This window comes from Petaurus breviceps, unplaced genomic scaffold (assembly GCF_028583685.1).
Source record: "Petaurus breviceps papuanus isolate PSGF00001 unplaced genomic scaffold, PetGlider_PUasm1.0 90039, whole genome shotgun sequence".
Lineage (NCBI taxonomy): Eukaryota > Metazoa > Chordata > Mammalia > Diprotodontia > Petauridae > Petaurus > Petaurus breviceps.
In genome coordinates this window covers 42,373-58,240 of record NW_027187168.1, presented here as the reverse complement: position 1 = coordinate 58,240, position 15,868 = coordinate 42,373, and the positions used below count along the sequence as shown (strand labels likewise).

The 15,868-nt window shown below is 55.3% G+C and overlaps 1 protein-coding gene across 2 annotated transcripts; it reads left to right on the top strand.

Moving 5' to 3' along the window:
• Positions 1-6: 6 nt before the first annotated feature.
• On the top strand, positions 7-14,906 carry TYW3 (tRNA-yW synthesizing protein 3 homolog). Of its 2 annotated transcripts, XM_069107425.1 has the most exons (7): positions 7-224; positions 763-843; positions 1,298-1,396; positions 2,727-2,798; positions 4,995-5,128; positions 10,715-10,974; positions 11,528-14,906. In XM_069107425.1, exons 1-6 carry the CDS (start codon positions 51-53, stop codon positions 10,929-10,931), a joined length of 777 nt encoding a protein of 258 aa, XP_068963526.1. In that variant the 5' UTR covers positions 7-50; the 3' UTR covers positions 10,932-10,974; positions 11,528-14,906. The 2 variants fall into 2 exon arrangements, with proteins under 2 accessions (XP_068963526.1, XP_068963527.1); XM_069107426.1 differs by lacking the exons at positions 2,727-2,798; positions 11,528-14,906 and having other exon boundaries at positions 10,715-11,521.
• The last annotated feature ends 962 nt before the right edge of the window (positions 14,907-15,868 follow it).

The window sequence follows — 15,868 nt, the reverse complement described above, 5'->3', positions numbered from 1 at the left end:
GAGCTCCGGCGTCAGCGCAGCGCCGACGCCCCGGCCTGGCCCGCGTCCTCATGGACCGCTCCAGCGAGTTCCCGAAGTGGAAGACGCAGAGCCTGAGCAAGGCGGACCTGAGCCGGAAGGGCAGCGTGGACGAGGACGTGGTGGAGCTGGTGCGGCTGCTGAACGCCCGCGAGCAGTTCTTCACCACCAGCTCCTGCGCCGGCCGCATCCTGCTGCTGGACGGGGTGAGTGCGGCTGCCCCGTGCCGGGCCCCGCCCCGCCTCCCGCTACCATGGAAACCGTCCCGCCTCGCCCCCTCCTGGCGGCAGGCCTGGCGTGGCCATGGAAACCGCGTCCTGGCTCCTCCGGCCCCGCCCCTTCCAGGCCCCCCCCCAGCCTGTGACACCAAGTAATTTAATGCGGGCCCCTGCTGCTACAAAGTAGCTGCTGTGTATTGAGAGAGGCCCCAGGCAGGAGCTCTGGATCTGGCGGGGGAGGGGCCCAGGGTCAAGGTTCAGCCCCTGAGTGTCCTCGCCCATCCCAGGACAGGGGCTGGCCCTCAGTTTCCCGGGTCAGAGGAGGGGGTTGAGCTGGATGGACCCTCTGCTCTGGCTCGTGGCGGCCCCGCCCCCTGTAGGGTGGGATGACGCCCACGTGCGGATGTCCGGGCCCTGGTAGGAGGCCAGCCCCTCAGGGCGCGTGGGGAGCCCTCCCCCACAGTGTTCCTCCCTGCCTGGGGGGACGGGCTGTTGGGGGGGCCTGAGCTCTGTCTCCTTCCTCCAGGGCCCCGAGGGCCGCGAGCCCCAGAAGCAGAAGCGCCCCTGGCTGCTGGTGACGCACGGGCGCTGCACCGCGGGGGACCTGGTGAGGGCCGGGCCCTGGGCTGTGGGAGAGGGGCGGGAGCCGTGTGGGTGACCCCTGAGAGGGGCAGGGGAACGTACCTGGAGGCTGCGAAGGCTCCCAAAGAGAAGCGAGGGCTGAGTCTGCCGGGGAGGGACCTTGACACCCCCGGCACTGGCTGAGGAGGCCGCCTGGGCCTGCTCATCAGCGTCAGGGGCGCACTGCCCCAGCCTTGCAGCCCGCTCTGGGCTGGCAGGCTGCAGAGGGGATGCGGGGGCTGCGGGGTCAGGGCCGGGGCTGCGGGGGCTGTGGGGTCAGGCCCGGGGATGCCCAGGGCTGCGGGGTCAGGGCCGGGGATGCCCAGGGCTGCGGGGTCAGGCCCGGGGCTGTGGGGTCAGGCCTGGCTCGGGCTGCGGGGTCAGCCCCGCGCTGGGAGGGCCCCTCCCTGACCTCCCGCCCCTTTGGCTCCCCTCTCCAGCTCTCTGCGCTGAAGGAAGCCCAAGGGGACGCCGTGCTGAAGTTCGAGCCCTTTGTTCTCCACGTGCAGTGTCGGCAGCTGCAGGATGCCCAAGTCCTGGTAAAGGCGGCCTCCGGGGGTGGGCAGTAGGTGCGGGTGAGCGTCCAGCTGCAGCCCAAAGGAGAGGCCTCTGTAGCAGGCCCTCAGGGGCGGGGCCTCCCCGCTCTCCACCTCTGCTGCCAGGCTTAAACCTTCAGTTTTCTGTGCCTGGGGAATTCCACAAAAAGGCGAATCCAATGAGGGGTTTTCTGTGACTGTTGAAGGGTGTCTGTCCCCATTGTTTGCATGATCATGAGGGAAGCGTCCTTACAGTTTTGACTTCTGTTCTTATCTGACTGGTCATTTTTCATACGTTTGGTCCACACCTAGTAAGCTTCCATCCTACGCCGACTGTGTGGACTGAGTCTGCCCTGGATGGCGGCCTCCCTGGAGTCCAGCCTCTGGGCCTCCAGACCTGAGATGGGTGTCCCCATCCTGCCTCTGACTGCAGCCAACAGGAAGGACTCCCGGAGATGGCTTTATGGAAATCAGGCCCATGGGCCAGTGGCAAAGACCAGGAAAGAGCTGAGGGCCCCCACGCCTCCTCCCTTTGGCCCAGAGTGCTGCCCGTTTCACCTTTTAGTGATGGCCTGGGGTGGTTCAGACCCTCCCCATTGGCTCCCCCACCACAGTTAGCTTGGGGCCATTTAGAATCCTTGGGCTGGGAGAACCACATGCAAGGTCCTCCTTCTGTGGATGAGAGGCCTCTTGCTGGTCCTTAAGGGGCCAGAATGGCGAATTAGGGAAAACCCAGCACTGTTTATGAAGGGGCAGCTCCCAGAGATGGAGAGGAAAGAGCTAGATGGGGGTAGGAGGGACGGAAGAAAGAGAAAGGTTTAAAAACTTACAGTTTATGTCCTGCCTATGGTTAGTATCATTTTGTAGAAAGATGACCTAATGTCAGGCACGGCGACAGGAGAGTGCTGCCTCAGAAGTCAGGGAGATCCGAGTTCAAATGCAGCCTCAGACATTTACTAGCCGTGTGATCCTGGACAAGTCACTCTACTAGGAAATGAGGACAGCTGGGGAAGGGAATGGCATCTTTGCTAAGAAAGCCCTCCTCGGGCCACGTTGGGGTAAGCAGGACTGGGCTAGGCTCTCAGCCTAGTGTCATAGCCCTGCTCTAAGGCATTGGCAGAGCTGCCCCTTCAGGGCATGGTCCTCCTGACCCGTCCAGCTTGGTGTCTCACTGCTTCCCACGCAAATACCATGAAGGCTTTTTAAAAGAAATCCCGGTGGGCGACGTGTCTGTTAACTAGCTCCTGGAAGCGTCTCGACGTTCGCCGTTTAGCGGAGCTCAGTAGGGGCCGGCCAGGAGAGCTAAAAGTAACTCTTTCTTCTTCTCCCATAGCATTCGGTGGCTGTGGATTCTGGATTCAGGAACTCTGGCATCACCGTTGGGAAAAGAGGGAAGACAATGCTGGTACGGAGGATTTTTCATGTCTGTGAGCCCTTGAGAGGGTTGTCTGGCATCTGTCTGCCCGGGCTCGCTGCTGCCCGAGCTTCCAGAGGCCTCAGAGGCCGTGCGGCCCCAGCCGGGCACGAGTGTGAATTCCCGGGCTCTTTGGGGCGGCCTTACTTGATGGGAGGCTTTTCTTGAGTGGTTGTTGGTCAGTCATTTACAGTCACGTCCAACCCTCTATGGCCCTGGTTGGGGTTTTCTTGGCCAAGACACTGGACTGGTTTGCCATTTCCTTCTCCAGCTCATTTACCAGATGAGAAAACTGACCCAAAGAGAGTGGAGTGACTTGCCCAGGGTCATCCAGCTAAGAAGTGTCCGAGGCTGGATGATGAACCTTGCCCACTTCAGGTCCGGCGCTCTGGGCACTGTGGCGCCCCCGGTGTGTCACTGCCCCAATCACTTCTTCCTGCCCTCCCTGCCCCTCGTGGCTCCCAGGCCCTTCCCAGTACAGCTTCCGCCCTTCCCTGGTTTAGATGTGTCTGACCGCAGCATAGGAGGATGCACCCAGGGCGAGGAGGACACTTATGGCGGCCAGCAGCTGAGGCCTCATTTGTATGGCCCACTAAGACCTTCAGATTTTCTTCACATGAGTTCCTTTCCATGCTTTCCCATTAGGGGCCTTACTAGGTTGATTTTTGAAGAACAAGGGTGAGCCTTTGCCTTTCTTCCCATCCTGCCTCATCTTGCCTTCAGCCTGTTGGGTCCTTTTAGACCCTGCCCCTCTCCTCCAGCCCAGGACCCAGGCAGTGCCTAGAGAAGCTGACCCCAGGGAGGAGGCAGGCAAGGAGCCAGAGTCTAAGGCCCACCGACTTCCCTGATGCCCCTCGTGCACTTGGGTCTTGTTGGTGTCCCGGGTATGTACACTGATCGGGGCCATGTTTGCCTGTGTAGAGTCTGGGCTCCTTGGGCCGTTGCACCTTTGCCTTCGCAGCCCTTTGGCGGGTCACACAGTAGGGGCCCATAAAGAACACTGCTGTGCCGGACAGGCCGGGTCTGAGATGGGGAAGTTCAGTCCAGCCCCAGATGCTGTCTTGCTGAGCGACCCTGGGCCTCACTTTCCTCATCTGTGAAATGGGACGTTACAGGATCTGTGAAGATCCAGTGGGAAGACAGGAAATGTGTCTGGCCCGTGCCTGGCACACAGTAGGCCCCGTATAGAGATCAGCCATCCTTGTCCTCATTATTTAATTACTGCTTATAGACTAGTTGACTGAGAGTGCTTTTCTCCCAGGGCTGTGGTGGGGGACCCAGTGGAGGACTATATGGCATTCTGCAGATCTCCAGGCACTGTAGAAATGGCGGCTTTACTAGAGTGCTGCTGAGATACAAGGCTGGGCCGTGTGGGATCGGTCACACATCAAGAAGGGCCGTGTGCTCTCAGGGAGGGTGGTCACTGCAGGCTGGACCACTGAGGGGGTGCCCTCGGGGCCAGGGGAAGGCCTTGAGCCAAGCTGCAGAGAGGGTGAAAGGGGAAAGGCACTCGGGCTTCCTGCCGCTGACCCCAGCCCTGAGCCCTTTGCTGCCCACTCCGCCGCTCTTGGTCCCAGCCTCTTTCCCAGGCAGAGGCACCCCCATGACCCCTCCTCAGCTCTAGGCTTGGCTCCAGTCCCAGCTCTCCCTGGAGACCTCTCTGGCCAGGCCCTCCCTGAGTGGTGGTGTCAGCCCCTTGGAGGGCGAAGGGCTCTGATTCTGCAGCATTCCCCTGGTTGGCCTTGATCATGTGCCGCCAGATACCGCTTTTTAACTCCTGCTCCAAAAGGACCTGCGGTTGGTCTATGGGCTGTTTCCATCTGTTGTTTCAGATTACAATGCTCCAGAAATGGTTGATGGACTGAAAAGCTCGGTCAGTATGTTCAGTGGCGTTTCTGACCACACACTCCTGCCGGGCCTCGTTGGGGGCCTGCTCTTTTGGGCTCTGTTCCCGGCTCTTTCTTTCTTCACAAGACCTTGTGCCTGTGTCCCCTCTCCTCGTCCCTCGTGGCCTCTCACGGGACTCTGCCAGTGGCCTCACTGAGCCAGCACTCTGCCTGTCTGAGGCCCCAGCCCTTCCCACCAGCGCCCTGCCTACCTTTCCAGATCTCTCCCGTCACTGGGCAGCCTCGCTCCCTCACCCCGGTGCACTTATCCTGACCACCTCCTGATCACTTGTGTTCCCAGGCTGTCCGGAGCACGCACGGCCTGGAGGTCCCGTTGAGCCACGAGGGAAGACTGATGGTGACTGAGGAATACATTGATTTCTTGTTGAACGTAGCCAATCAGAAAATGGAAGAAAACAAGAGAAGAATCGAAAGGTATGTGCCTGAGCCCCTTCCCTCCTGTCCTGAGCCTTCTAGGCCAGCTTTGAACGTGAGAATTGGGACCTTTGCCCTTCAGGAGGCTTGTGCGTCGCCTTCCCTTGGGAGTCAGGTAAGGAAACAGAGCCAGAGAAAGGCAGCCCCTCGTTCTTCCTCCCAGGACTCTGCTCACGCTCCACAGCCAAGGAGATTGCCTCCACACTTCCCTGTGTGAAGACCATAAGATGGCATAACCTAAGTGATAGCGGCTCACAGTGGTGTCAGAAAGATCTGAGTTCATGGTCTGCCTCTGGTGTAGATTATAGATTGTGGAAAGCTCGTCCCTCCTTTCTGCCCTTGGGGTCCCTAAACCAATAACAAAGAGACAGATGGACAAATGATGCTTCAGGGGAGTGGGGAAGGGCACCGAGGCTTGTTCAAGGCCAGGGTCAGACGTGGACTGCCCATTCAGTGGTCCTGTGGCTGCCGTGTACTTTAGAAGGCTAGGGCTGGAGCCACACCAGGGAAGGAGCTTAAAGATGGAGGCCAGCCCCTCCCCAGTGGGGAAGGCACAGGGTCCATGGCCCCCAGAGGAAATGCAGGCTCTTGCCCTGGGCGGGGTCCTCACTCTCAGGCCACATCCGTCCAGCGTACCTCCAGCCATAGGTGCAAGCACTGGAGCTGAGGCCCAGCCTGTCCTGAGCGGCCGGAGGCCTGGGGTGGCCCTGACGTTCTAAAAGAAGAACCCCCATCTCACCCTGGGGTTTCCGACTCCTTCCTGCTTTACCTGAAGGACGCCTCCTGGCCTGCAGAGCTCTGGCGCGCTCTCCTTTTGTGATATCTCCTTAACTGCATTATGTCTGATCGCTTCAAATGCTAACGCCTCGCCTTTGGTGAGAGAAGACTGTGCTGCTGACCTGTCATCATTGGAGGCTTCATCTCCATTTCTCCTGCAGTAACAGTGGGCAACGGCAGGATGAGTCAGCACCTCTTGCCCAGTTTGCCCTTATGGCCACAGAGAAGAGGCTGACGGGGCCTAGGGTCAGGGTGAAATTGAGTGGCCCAGTGTGGACAGATGCGTTCTGGAGGCTGCTGGCCTCGCTGGCCCTGGAAGGCTGTGACCACACCAAGTCGGGTCAGGTGCCCACAGTGGGAACAGACTCCCCACTCTTGCAGGTATCTGAGTTTGAACTTAGTGTGGGTCCTTATACCACTTTCACTCCAAGTTTCTGATGTATTGATCCACATGGGTTTCTGACCTTGGTTCAAGGCGGGCATCCTCTCCATTGGCCAGCCTAGGTTGGCTACGTGCTGATGAAGGCATTTGGGCCCCGTTCACCAACTCTGAAATCAAACTGCTTTAGACGACATGCTGGAAATCATTTAAGAAGTTTTACAATTATAAATGCTATTGAGAGCTCTGCTCATCATTTGACACCAGTAGAAAAAATTAGAGAAACGTAAAGAACACTTTAAGGTACTGATTAGAAGATTACACACGAATTCTGAAAGTGTGAACAAATTAGGGGAGCTCTCAGGATCCGCTGTACATTCTGCCAAATGCAAAGAAAAAATAGCTCTTCGAGGGTGAAAAATAAAAACTTGATGAGTGCCGTAATCAAACATTCGGTGCTAAAATATAGCCCCAGAGAGTCGAGCATTCAGATGTGCATAATAAAAAAATTAAAAATGATGAAGGCAGAAACCTAATGAAGAAAATCTGATTTAAACACCAAGAAATTCTTGGAGACCCAGAAATAGAAGGCTCAGAGGAATAGAAGAAAGGCCAGAGGCTTTGAAAAGTAGGGAGCGGGGCGAAGCTTTATCATGGACATGATAACATAAGAGAATGAAGAAACCACATAAGCATGTGAATCCCTAAAATGATTTCGTGCCTCATCTCAGTTTAGGCTTGCAGGAGCTTAGGTTGAAGTGTGGAAGGGACCCAAGTGGTCGTGTGGTCCAGTCTGGGGCCACTTTAGAGCTAAAGGGAGCAGGGCTTGCCCAGGATGCCACAGGTGGCAAGTGGTAGAGCCAGGATTTGAACCCTGGGTCCTCTGACTCCAGGTCTGTGCCTCTTTCCTCTGAGTCACCCTGCCTTGTGGTGGGATTGATCAGTGTGACTGCAATGAGGAGAGAAGGCTCCTTTTGTGACCCCTTATGAATATGACGTTCTTGGGGCCCTTGAAACAGCTGCTTGGAACGAGGACCACATTTGAAAAAGAAAAAAGTTGGATGGGTGCACTAGAGAGCGGCCAGGGCTCCGTAGAGACGATCAGTGGAGCAAAGGACGCCTGACCCCCAGCGGCTTCCAGGCCCTCGGAGTTCCCTGTCTTTGTGGGCCTGGGATCCCATCTGGCCATGAGGGCCCCGGCGGCAGCCATGCCAGAGTAGCCGCTTTCGCCCTCCCCGAGACTAATTCAGGATTCTCTAGGGTGGGCATGAGGTGGCCTTGTACCCTTGCTGTGCATACGCCTTCCGTCACAAGAACAGAGGCAAGCAGTGATGGGCGTGGGGCAGTCGTGCCTGGAGCCTCCTGTTTCTTTTCTTGTAATATGTGATGTGGCCACATCCGTCCAAAGCTCCGAGGTTCAAGTCCACAGGCGCACCGCCGTCTTGGATATTAGGGAAGATTCCCACAAATCCATGCCCCCATTTCAGAAGCTAAAGCCACTGTGATAGCATGGTCCTGCTCGGTCATGGATGCCGCCGTGGCTCCCCTTCCCCAACCTGGCCATCACGCCCACCCTCACACGGAGCCGAGCCAAGGACACGCCGTGAGCCTCGCGCGGCCCCAAGCCCAGCTTCAGGGGCACACGCTTCATGCCACGGGGAAACCTTGCCAGCCTGAGCAGTTTGCCCAGAGGGGGCCTTTCAGGGAAGGTGAGGCAGGCCCCCCAGGAGCCGAGCATCCCTCCTCGAGGATGCCTTGCCCACAGCACCTTCTGTACTGGCGTTTTCCCTGTGGACTCTTAGGTCTCCTCCCCACATGCACACAGCCTTGGGGTGAATCGTTAAACCCTTTAAGGAGAAGATGAATGATGTGTCGGTGTTTAATTGTGCTTATCCATGTGTTTGACAAGACAGTTTGCCCGGAGTGTGAATCCTCTCCGTGGGGCCTGGAGAGGAAGCATTTTTCACCATCTCATCCATCTTCCGTTATCTGGGAATGGGCTGTTTAGTGCAGAGAATCGCCTCCAGGACTGCCTTTCAAGGTGTGCTTCTAGGCTGGCTTTCTTCCTCTTATTTACCATGAGCCCCTTTCAAAGTTCTCAGCGTGTGGCTAGCCCGAGGGAAGTCTGAGTGGTAGCCCCTGACATGGGGCATGTGGCCTTGGGGGGGATGGACAGGAAGAGGCCACTGCGTCCGACACCATACAGTACCACCGTCCTGCGGATGGAAGACTCTAGGAAGCAGGGAAATGAGCCCTGCCCAGCAGAGAAGAGCGCGGGCTTAGGGATCGTGAGAGGGGGTGGTGGCTGGAAGCCTGGCCAGGGAAAGCCTCGTCCTCCTATGACTGCAGGAGGGCCTTCCCCCTTCAGACGGGCCGGAGCCCGACGCCCATCCTTGTCCGCAGAGATGGACTGGTGACAGCGCCTTGCTGTGCTCAAAGTCACCCTTCAGGAGGACCAGAAGAGGTGGCACTCGGGAAACCTTTGCTCCCTGAGGCAGCGTGAGGGCAGCTAAGGTCTAGGCAGCTCCTGCCATGTCTGGCACCGCCCTGGGAAGCAGGAAGAAGCCAGGTGACTGGCCCAGGGTCATGCGTCTGGCAAGGTCTGAGGCTAAGGTCTTCTAGACTCCAGGCCCTGGGCCCCAGAGCAGCAGGCCCCCAGGGGCAGGGTTCACAAGGGCTGGGCTTCCCCGGACCGGGACGTCGTTGTGTTAATTAAGCCGTTGGAGTGAAGGTCTGAAGTTTGAGGTCCAATAACTTCCAGTACATTTGCCTTCCCTTGTATTTCTGTGCGTTTTATGTCTTTTAGCGCCTTTCAGGAAGGACCCATGGGCTTCACCACCAAGCACTCAGTTAATAAGCACTTATCAAGTGCCTTTTGATGGGCCACATCCTGTGCTAAGCAGTGAGGCTAGAAAGGTAAAAGTATCACCGCTCTAACGGGGAGGCTGAGTGCAGGGATGGGGGGCGTGTGGGCTCTCTCCAGGAGAGCTGACAGACAGGTGAGGAGCCCCGCCCTAGAGGTCCCCCTCACCAGGTGATCCAGCCACTGTCCACCACAGGGCACAGAGGTGGGAGCTCTCTGGCCACCCATTCTGGGGCTCGCAAATCTCTGCGTATGGTAGGGCGTTTTAGAAGATTCAGACAGACTGCTCTGTGTTGTGAATGAGCAGATGAGAGATCTCGCTGTCTGTGGCCATGAGGGCGTCTCTAACACCTGCACAGTTAGTCATGGGTGAGGAGGGAGGGTGCAGCCCATTGAGTCCATGTGGGAGGGGAGGACAGGCTCTGGGCACCGTGTTAGCCACTGGGGGGGTGAGATGACAGGGAGCAAGTCTGGCTTCGCGGTGCCTTCCCTGCACTCCTCCCAGCCCCCTCAGCCACTGAGTCTGCTGAGCTCACCTCCCTCCGGGGGTTTCAGCTCCCGCTGAGCTGTGTCTTCTCTGTGCCCAAGTCCTCTCCAGCACGGGCTCCTCAGAGGCCCCAGTGTCCCCAGCGCTCAGCACGGTGTGCGCCTGGCACACAGCAAGTGCTTAATAAACGCTGACTGGCGGGCTGCTTTGACACTTGCCAGATGCCTTACCTAAGTTGTTTTTTTGTCTGATGGGCATCACAGGGAGGTGAGGAATAGCGTCCCCTTTGGAGAAGGGGACACTGGCTCCTGAGGTAAAGTGACTCGCCTGAGGTCACTTTGACCTCAGGTGACTGAGCTAGGGTGCTGACTCCGGGCCAGGGCCCCGACCACTGTGTCTGTATTCACAGTCCTGGCCATTCCTGCAGACTGGGATCCACCTGCGGAGCTGGGTGGTGCCTTTGGGCTTGCCTCTTCTGGCCTCTTCACTTTGCAGAGGAAGTGGCCCAGGCCAGGAAGGCTGGGTGACCCATGCTAGGTCACGCCTCGGTGGGACGGACGTGGGCCCCGTAGCCGAGCATCCCCTGCCTGGGCACAGCTGCACACACTCTTGGGCACGCAGCATAATGGCCTTTGTGCCTTCTTTTAGTCACCCTCTCCCATAGTGTGGAAGGTGGGTAGTCATGGCCTCAGCAGGCGCTTCCACTCAAGAAGGTAAAAATGAGACGGTCCCTGCTCCCAAGAAGCGCATCTTCTCACCGGGCTGGGGGCCACAGACCCCCAGCCCATTTCTTGGCTAATGTCAAGGAACCTTAAATGGCTGTTAGAGTCCAAGCCTGGGTGGGGGTGAGGGTTCTGGCGTGCTATCCCACCTCGCGGTGGAAATGATAACAAGGAGCTGACATTTTTGTTTGGCTTCCGGGCACACACCGTACGAGAGCAGCACCAGGCGTTCGGCCGGATGCTCGTCCAGTCCCAGCAGCCCTCGGCGGTTCGGCCGGATGCTCGTCCGGTCCCAGCAGCCCTCGGCAGCGCATCTTGTTGTCGCTTTCTTGCTGGCTGATGTTTTATCTCTTGGCAGGTTTTACAGCTGCCTCCAGCTGGCCCTGGAAAGGGAAGAGGCCGGGGATCTCCATCCTGAGGCAGAAAAGACGCCTGCTGCCGTGTACACGCACAGGAGAAAGAGGAAGACAGAAAGAGTGCACGGCCGAGGCAGCTCTCCGGAGAAGCAGAGAGCCTCCGAGAGGGAAGAGGACGGGGCAGAAATCAGTCTCAGCTTCTTCCCTGAGAATTACTAGGGTCTGACTTTACGAGGCCTTTGCATCGTGGCTCTTTATAAGAGTGGGTTTTTTGCTAAGTTCTGAAATCAGTTCATAAAAGCAGCGTTTACCAGGCGTAGGTCATAGGGTGGGTGAGATTTGTTTTGTGAACGTGGGTGTTTTGTGAACAGCGCTGCATAGTGCCAGTGTGGAAGCCTCTCTGGGCCCCCACTGGGCCAGGCCCCCAGCCTGATTGCCTTCCTCAGACGCAGAGCTCATTGCCGTCATCCCTGCGGGGCTGCCCAGAGCCGAGCCCAGAGCTCCAGAGGTGCTCCCCCCCCACTGGGGAGAGGCCTAGAACAGGGCCACCATCCTCACCTGCTGCCATGTTCTCTGGACTCTCATCAAGCTTGCGGCATTCCAGTGCCCAGAGCTCTTTTACATTCAGTCATTGCGTCCTCCTCTCCCCCCTTGTACTCGGGAAGTCAGTTTTATTAACCTCAGTGTAGGATTTAGACTCTGCCCCCTGTTGGAGAACTCCAAGGCTCCCTGCATGCCAGCCTCGAGACCTTCGCTGGGCCGCTTCTGCCTCCTGCCCCATTGCCGCCGTTTACATCTCTCCGTTTTGTTCACAGGCTGGTGGGAGAGCGAGGGATGGATGCAGTCAGAGTCAGCTGCATCCCCAGCATCAACTGGAAATCTTTCCAAAAGTGAATTGGGGATCCCAGAGCCCTGCATTCTGTTGGAAGCCTTGCTGATGTTCTTTGGGCTCCCCCCCTTCCTTTGCTATGTGCTCAGAAACTGTCCTTTAATAATGAATTCGGCAATTTTGCCAGGAATCCAGTCAAGCCCAGTGGCCTGTAATTTATATACTCCATTTCTTTTTTTAAAAAGTGGAGACATTTTTCCTTCTCTAGGCCCTTGGCATTTGAGAAGACAGGAAGAGAGGGAAGGGAAAGCAAGTGGACAGACAGACAGACATCTGGGATAAAAGCTTGCAATACTGCCAGTTAGAGATGGGGTTTAGCCTCCTTCCCCCTGACTGTGAGGAGCAGGGTCCTGCCAGAGCCCATCCAACAAGGAGAAAGCTCTGGGATCCACAAGAATGAACAGAATGTGTAGACCGACTTTCCCCAGAAACGTCAGCCAAGAACCAGGTTCAGAATCCTGTTCAGAGTTCCCCCAGTGTGTGACAGCTCTGTCCCGCTGCCTGGAGTGATTGCGCGAGCTGGGCCCCATCAGAGGGTCTGCCTTCTGGAGTCCATGCCTCCTTCAGTAACCGAGAGACCCTGGGACACAGCAGAGAGCAGACCAGCCCTAGAGTCAGCAAGAGCCGAGTTCAAGCCCTGCCCTGGGCACTTACTCCAGCACCAGTGCAGGAGTGTCCACACCAGAAGTTCCCTCATGCTGCTACGGTCACAGGTCTGGACCAAAAGCCCAAATATCAGTGGAGTGCTCGCTTTTCAGACCCACAAACAGAACATCAGAATGGCGAGAAGCAGCACTTGAAACTTGAGATTTGTTTTCACTTCTTCCAAGGACCAGATTTCATCAGCCAAGCCTGGAATCCTGTGCTCTAAACCGTTCACATGTCTGCAGCCCATCCTTGTCGGGCCTCAGCGCAGAAGCTTCCCAGGCTGAGCCCCACAGGCGCTGCCGGCCTGTGCTTAGCCATGTCCACGTGTCCCCGAGGAGGCTGGCTCTGACCATCCGGGCCAACCAAAGACTCTCTTTGAAGCTGAGTTCTGTGGCAGGCTCCTCATTTCTGAAACCATAAGAAACTTCCATTGTCTCACTTTGAAAAAAAAAGATTCATGCCTCCTGCCATCAGCCATTTCCTAACATAACACTTGCCCAGGCGAGCCTCCCTTGAACCAGGGAGTAGGGAAGGGAATAAGCACTTATTATGCACCTTCTATATGCCATGCACTGTGATGCAGTTAACGTTTTACAGTCATTGTCTCCTTGGGTGCTCACAACTACCCTGGGGGGTGAGCGCTGGCGTGGGCCCCATTTTACAAATGAGGTAACCGAGTTAGTCAGAGGTGGAGTGGTTTGCCCAGGGTCATGTATCCAGTAAGCAGCTAAAGCCAAATTTGAACTCAGGTCTTCCTGACTCAGTCTAGGGATCTGAGCACTGGCACCCCCTGCATTTCCTCTGACAGAGAAAGTACAGTGAAGCCAAAGCAGCTGCATCTGGCAGCATAGAGAACGACCCAGACCCCCAGGCCCCTGCCTTTCCAGCAGATGAGGACTCAGGGTTTGGTTTCCATCTCTCCTGCCACAGAGAGTGTTCCCTTGGTCCCACTTCCATCCCTGCAGGTTGCTTCTCCCACATCCTGCACTCATGTTCTCTGAAAGTCTCTCAAGTTCAGTCCTTCCCCCAAAGCAGAAGCGCCCACCTCTAGGAGATGAGGGCTGGGATGGCCAGGTGCAGTGCCTAGCACTGTTTGCCTCTGGGTCCTGCCCTTCACTCTTGGCCCAAAGTTCCTGGACTTTGGTCTTGGGACTCCTCGTGTTCCGATGTTGGGGAGTGCTCCCTCCCCTTGCCAAGGCCTTCCTTTGATTTGCATCCTAAAATTACAGTGTCTTGGTATCATCATCAATATGGTTCCAACTGCCTTGGAAAGGACTTGGGTCCTGTCAGGGCTCTCCAGGCCTCACCTGGAGGACCGTTGGTTCTGCATCTGAAATTATTGAAAGCTCAACACCCCCAGGTTAGGTGAAATCAGTGTGTCTGCAAGCCTCAGGATGCTTTCCAGGTCACCCAGGTTCATCCCGATGCTTGTTCTGTCTCCACAGTTAAGTTGAGGGAAATGGTTTGAGCTCTTAAGATGTTAAAGTTTCCATCTCTTCTATTTGGAAGTTACTAAGAAAATTTCTGTTCATTTTCTGATCTGATCTTGGTTGAAACAAGGATAGAACCAGAGGTGGCTTTTATGGTGTTTTTTGCCATGAGCAGGTAAGCTGATAGATATTTCACTGCTTTTCATCCACTCTATGCATTCAGTCAGCAAGCATTATATAATAACCTACTGTGTGCCAGGCATTGCTAAGTGCTAGGGATACACAGAGAGAAAGAAGGCAGGCCCTGCCCTCAAGGACCTCACAGTCTAATCCTTAAGAACATGCAGGTGAACAGTAAGACAATTCAGCACCAAACAGGCTTTAGGGGTATGATGACAAAAATATGGCACGCCCCATCCTTATGTGTCTGTGGGCCAGTGCCAGAGGTCTTGGGCCCCTTTGAGAACCATGCTTCTAAATGCCCAAACGAAACAGCATTGTGTAGGGAAGACAGTTAACACAGTGTCAGGCCTCAAATTGTTCAAAAGTCCGTAATCACCAAAATATTTGGTACTGATTAAGAAAACGATCTGCAACCCACAGAACCAAGTGGACGTAGTAGCCTAGAGTGTGATAAACCCAAAGATGGAAGTGACTGGGACAAGAACTCACTATTTGACAAACTGCTGGGACAACTGGAAAGCAGCCTGGTAACGACTGGGAAGGCCAGCACTTTGTGCCATATATCAAGACAGGCTCCAGATGAATTCACAATGCAGAAATTAGAGGAGCCAGGAAAGAAATACCCTTCAGATGTATGGGGCGGGGGGGAGGTCTAACGGGGGAAGGTGAAGATCACAAAAGAAAAATGGACAGTTTTGATGACATACAATTTTAAAAGTTTTTTTGTACAAACAAAACCAATCAGGAAGAAAATGGTTAACAGGAAAAAAATAAAAGGTTCCACTGTTAAGGGTCTTATTTTCAAGATATGTAAGAAACTGATAAAGGGCTAAAAGAACAATTCATTCTCCAACTGATAAATGGCCAAAGTATAAATAAGTATGTACTTTTCTAAGGAAAAAAAAAAAACATGTTATCAATAGCCATATTTTTTTAAATGCTCTGAGTTCCTACTAAGAGATATGCAAATTAAAGCTACTCTGAGGTTCCCCCTCATACCTGTGAGATGGGCAAAATTGAATAAAAAGGAAAGGCAGACACTGATTCATTGCCGGTGGAGCTGTGAAATGGCCTACCCATGCTGGGAAGCACTTGGCACCTATGCCCAGCAAATTCTGCCTCTGCATGTGCTTTAACCCAGGTATGACTACTACTCCTATGTCCTGATGAGGTCAAAGCAAGAAAAGGGTCCATATGTATAAAGATGCATACTTCTAGCAAAGAACTGGAATCTAATGGGGTAACTGTGCTTCTGTGCTGTAAGAAATGATGAAAGAAACGGCTTCAGAGGAACCCTGGAGACCCGTATGAGCTGTTAGAAAGGGCAGGGACTGAAACCAGAACAACTTCAGTGGCCAGCCAGGATTGCACAGGACCTATGAGGCAGCTGGACACTGAGCAGCTGGGTGCATGCAAGACAGTCTGCGAGGCAAATCGGTGATGTACCAAGAGGGAAGGCGCTGCCCATGCCAGCGATTGGGGAGGGGGATTTAGAATGGTCTCAGGGGGTTGGATTTGATATGGGTCTCAAAAGGTGCCTGGGAAGTGAGGAGCCAGAAACAAGGAGAGAGAGCATTCTGTGTGAATGGTGAAGAACAGCCTGGGCAATGCAGTCATGAGATGAGAGTGTCATAGTTGGGCCAGCAAAGAGGAGGGGAGCGAGGTGTAAAAAGATGGGAGAGATGGAAAGGGACCAGGGTCAAACACTCTATTTGGGAGATTGGAAGCCACTTAGTGACATGGTCAGATCCACTTTTGGGGGAGATTGCATTACCCCTGAGTGGAAAATGGAATAGAATGTTCATTCATAGGGTTGGTTGGGGACTTGTTAAATGGGAGATTCCATTGGCATGTGCTGGAAATGACTCCATATTCTTGAACCCTAAATACCAGCAGAGCATACACTCTGCAAGGTTCCCCCAAGCAATGTGGTGCTGTGGGGCAGGACAGTGGCTGAATTTGGAGGCAAAAAATTTGGTTGGTTCTTCTGTTTACTGCCTTGTGAC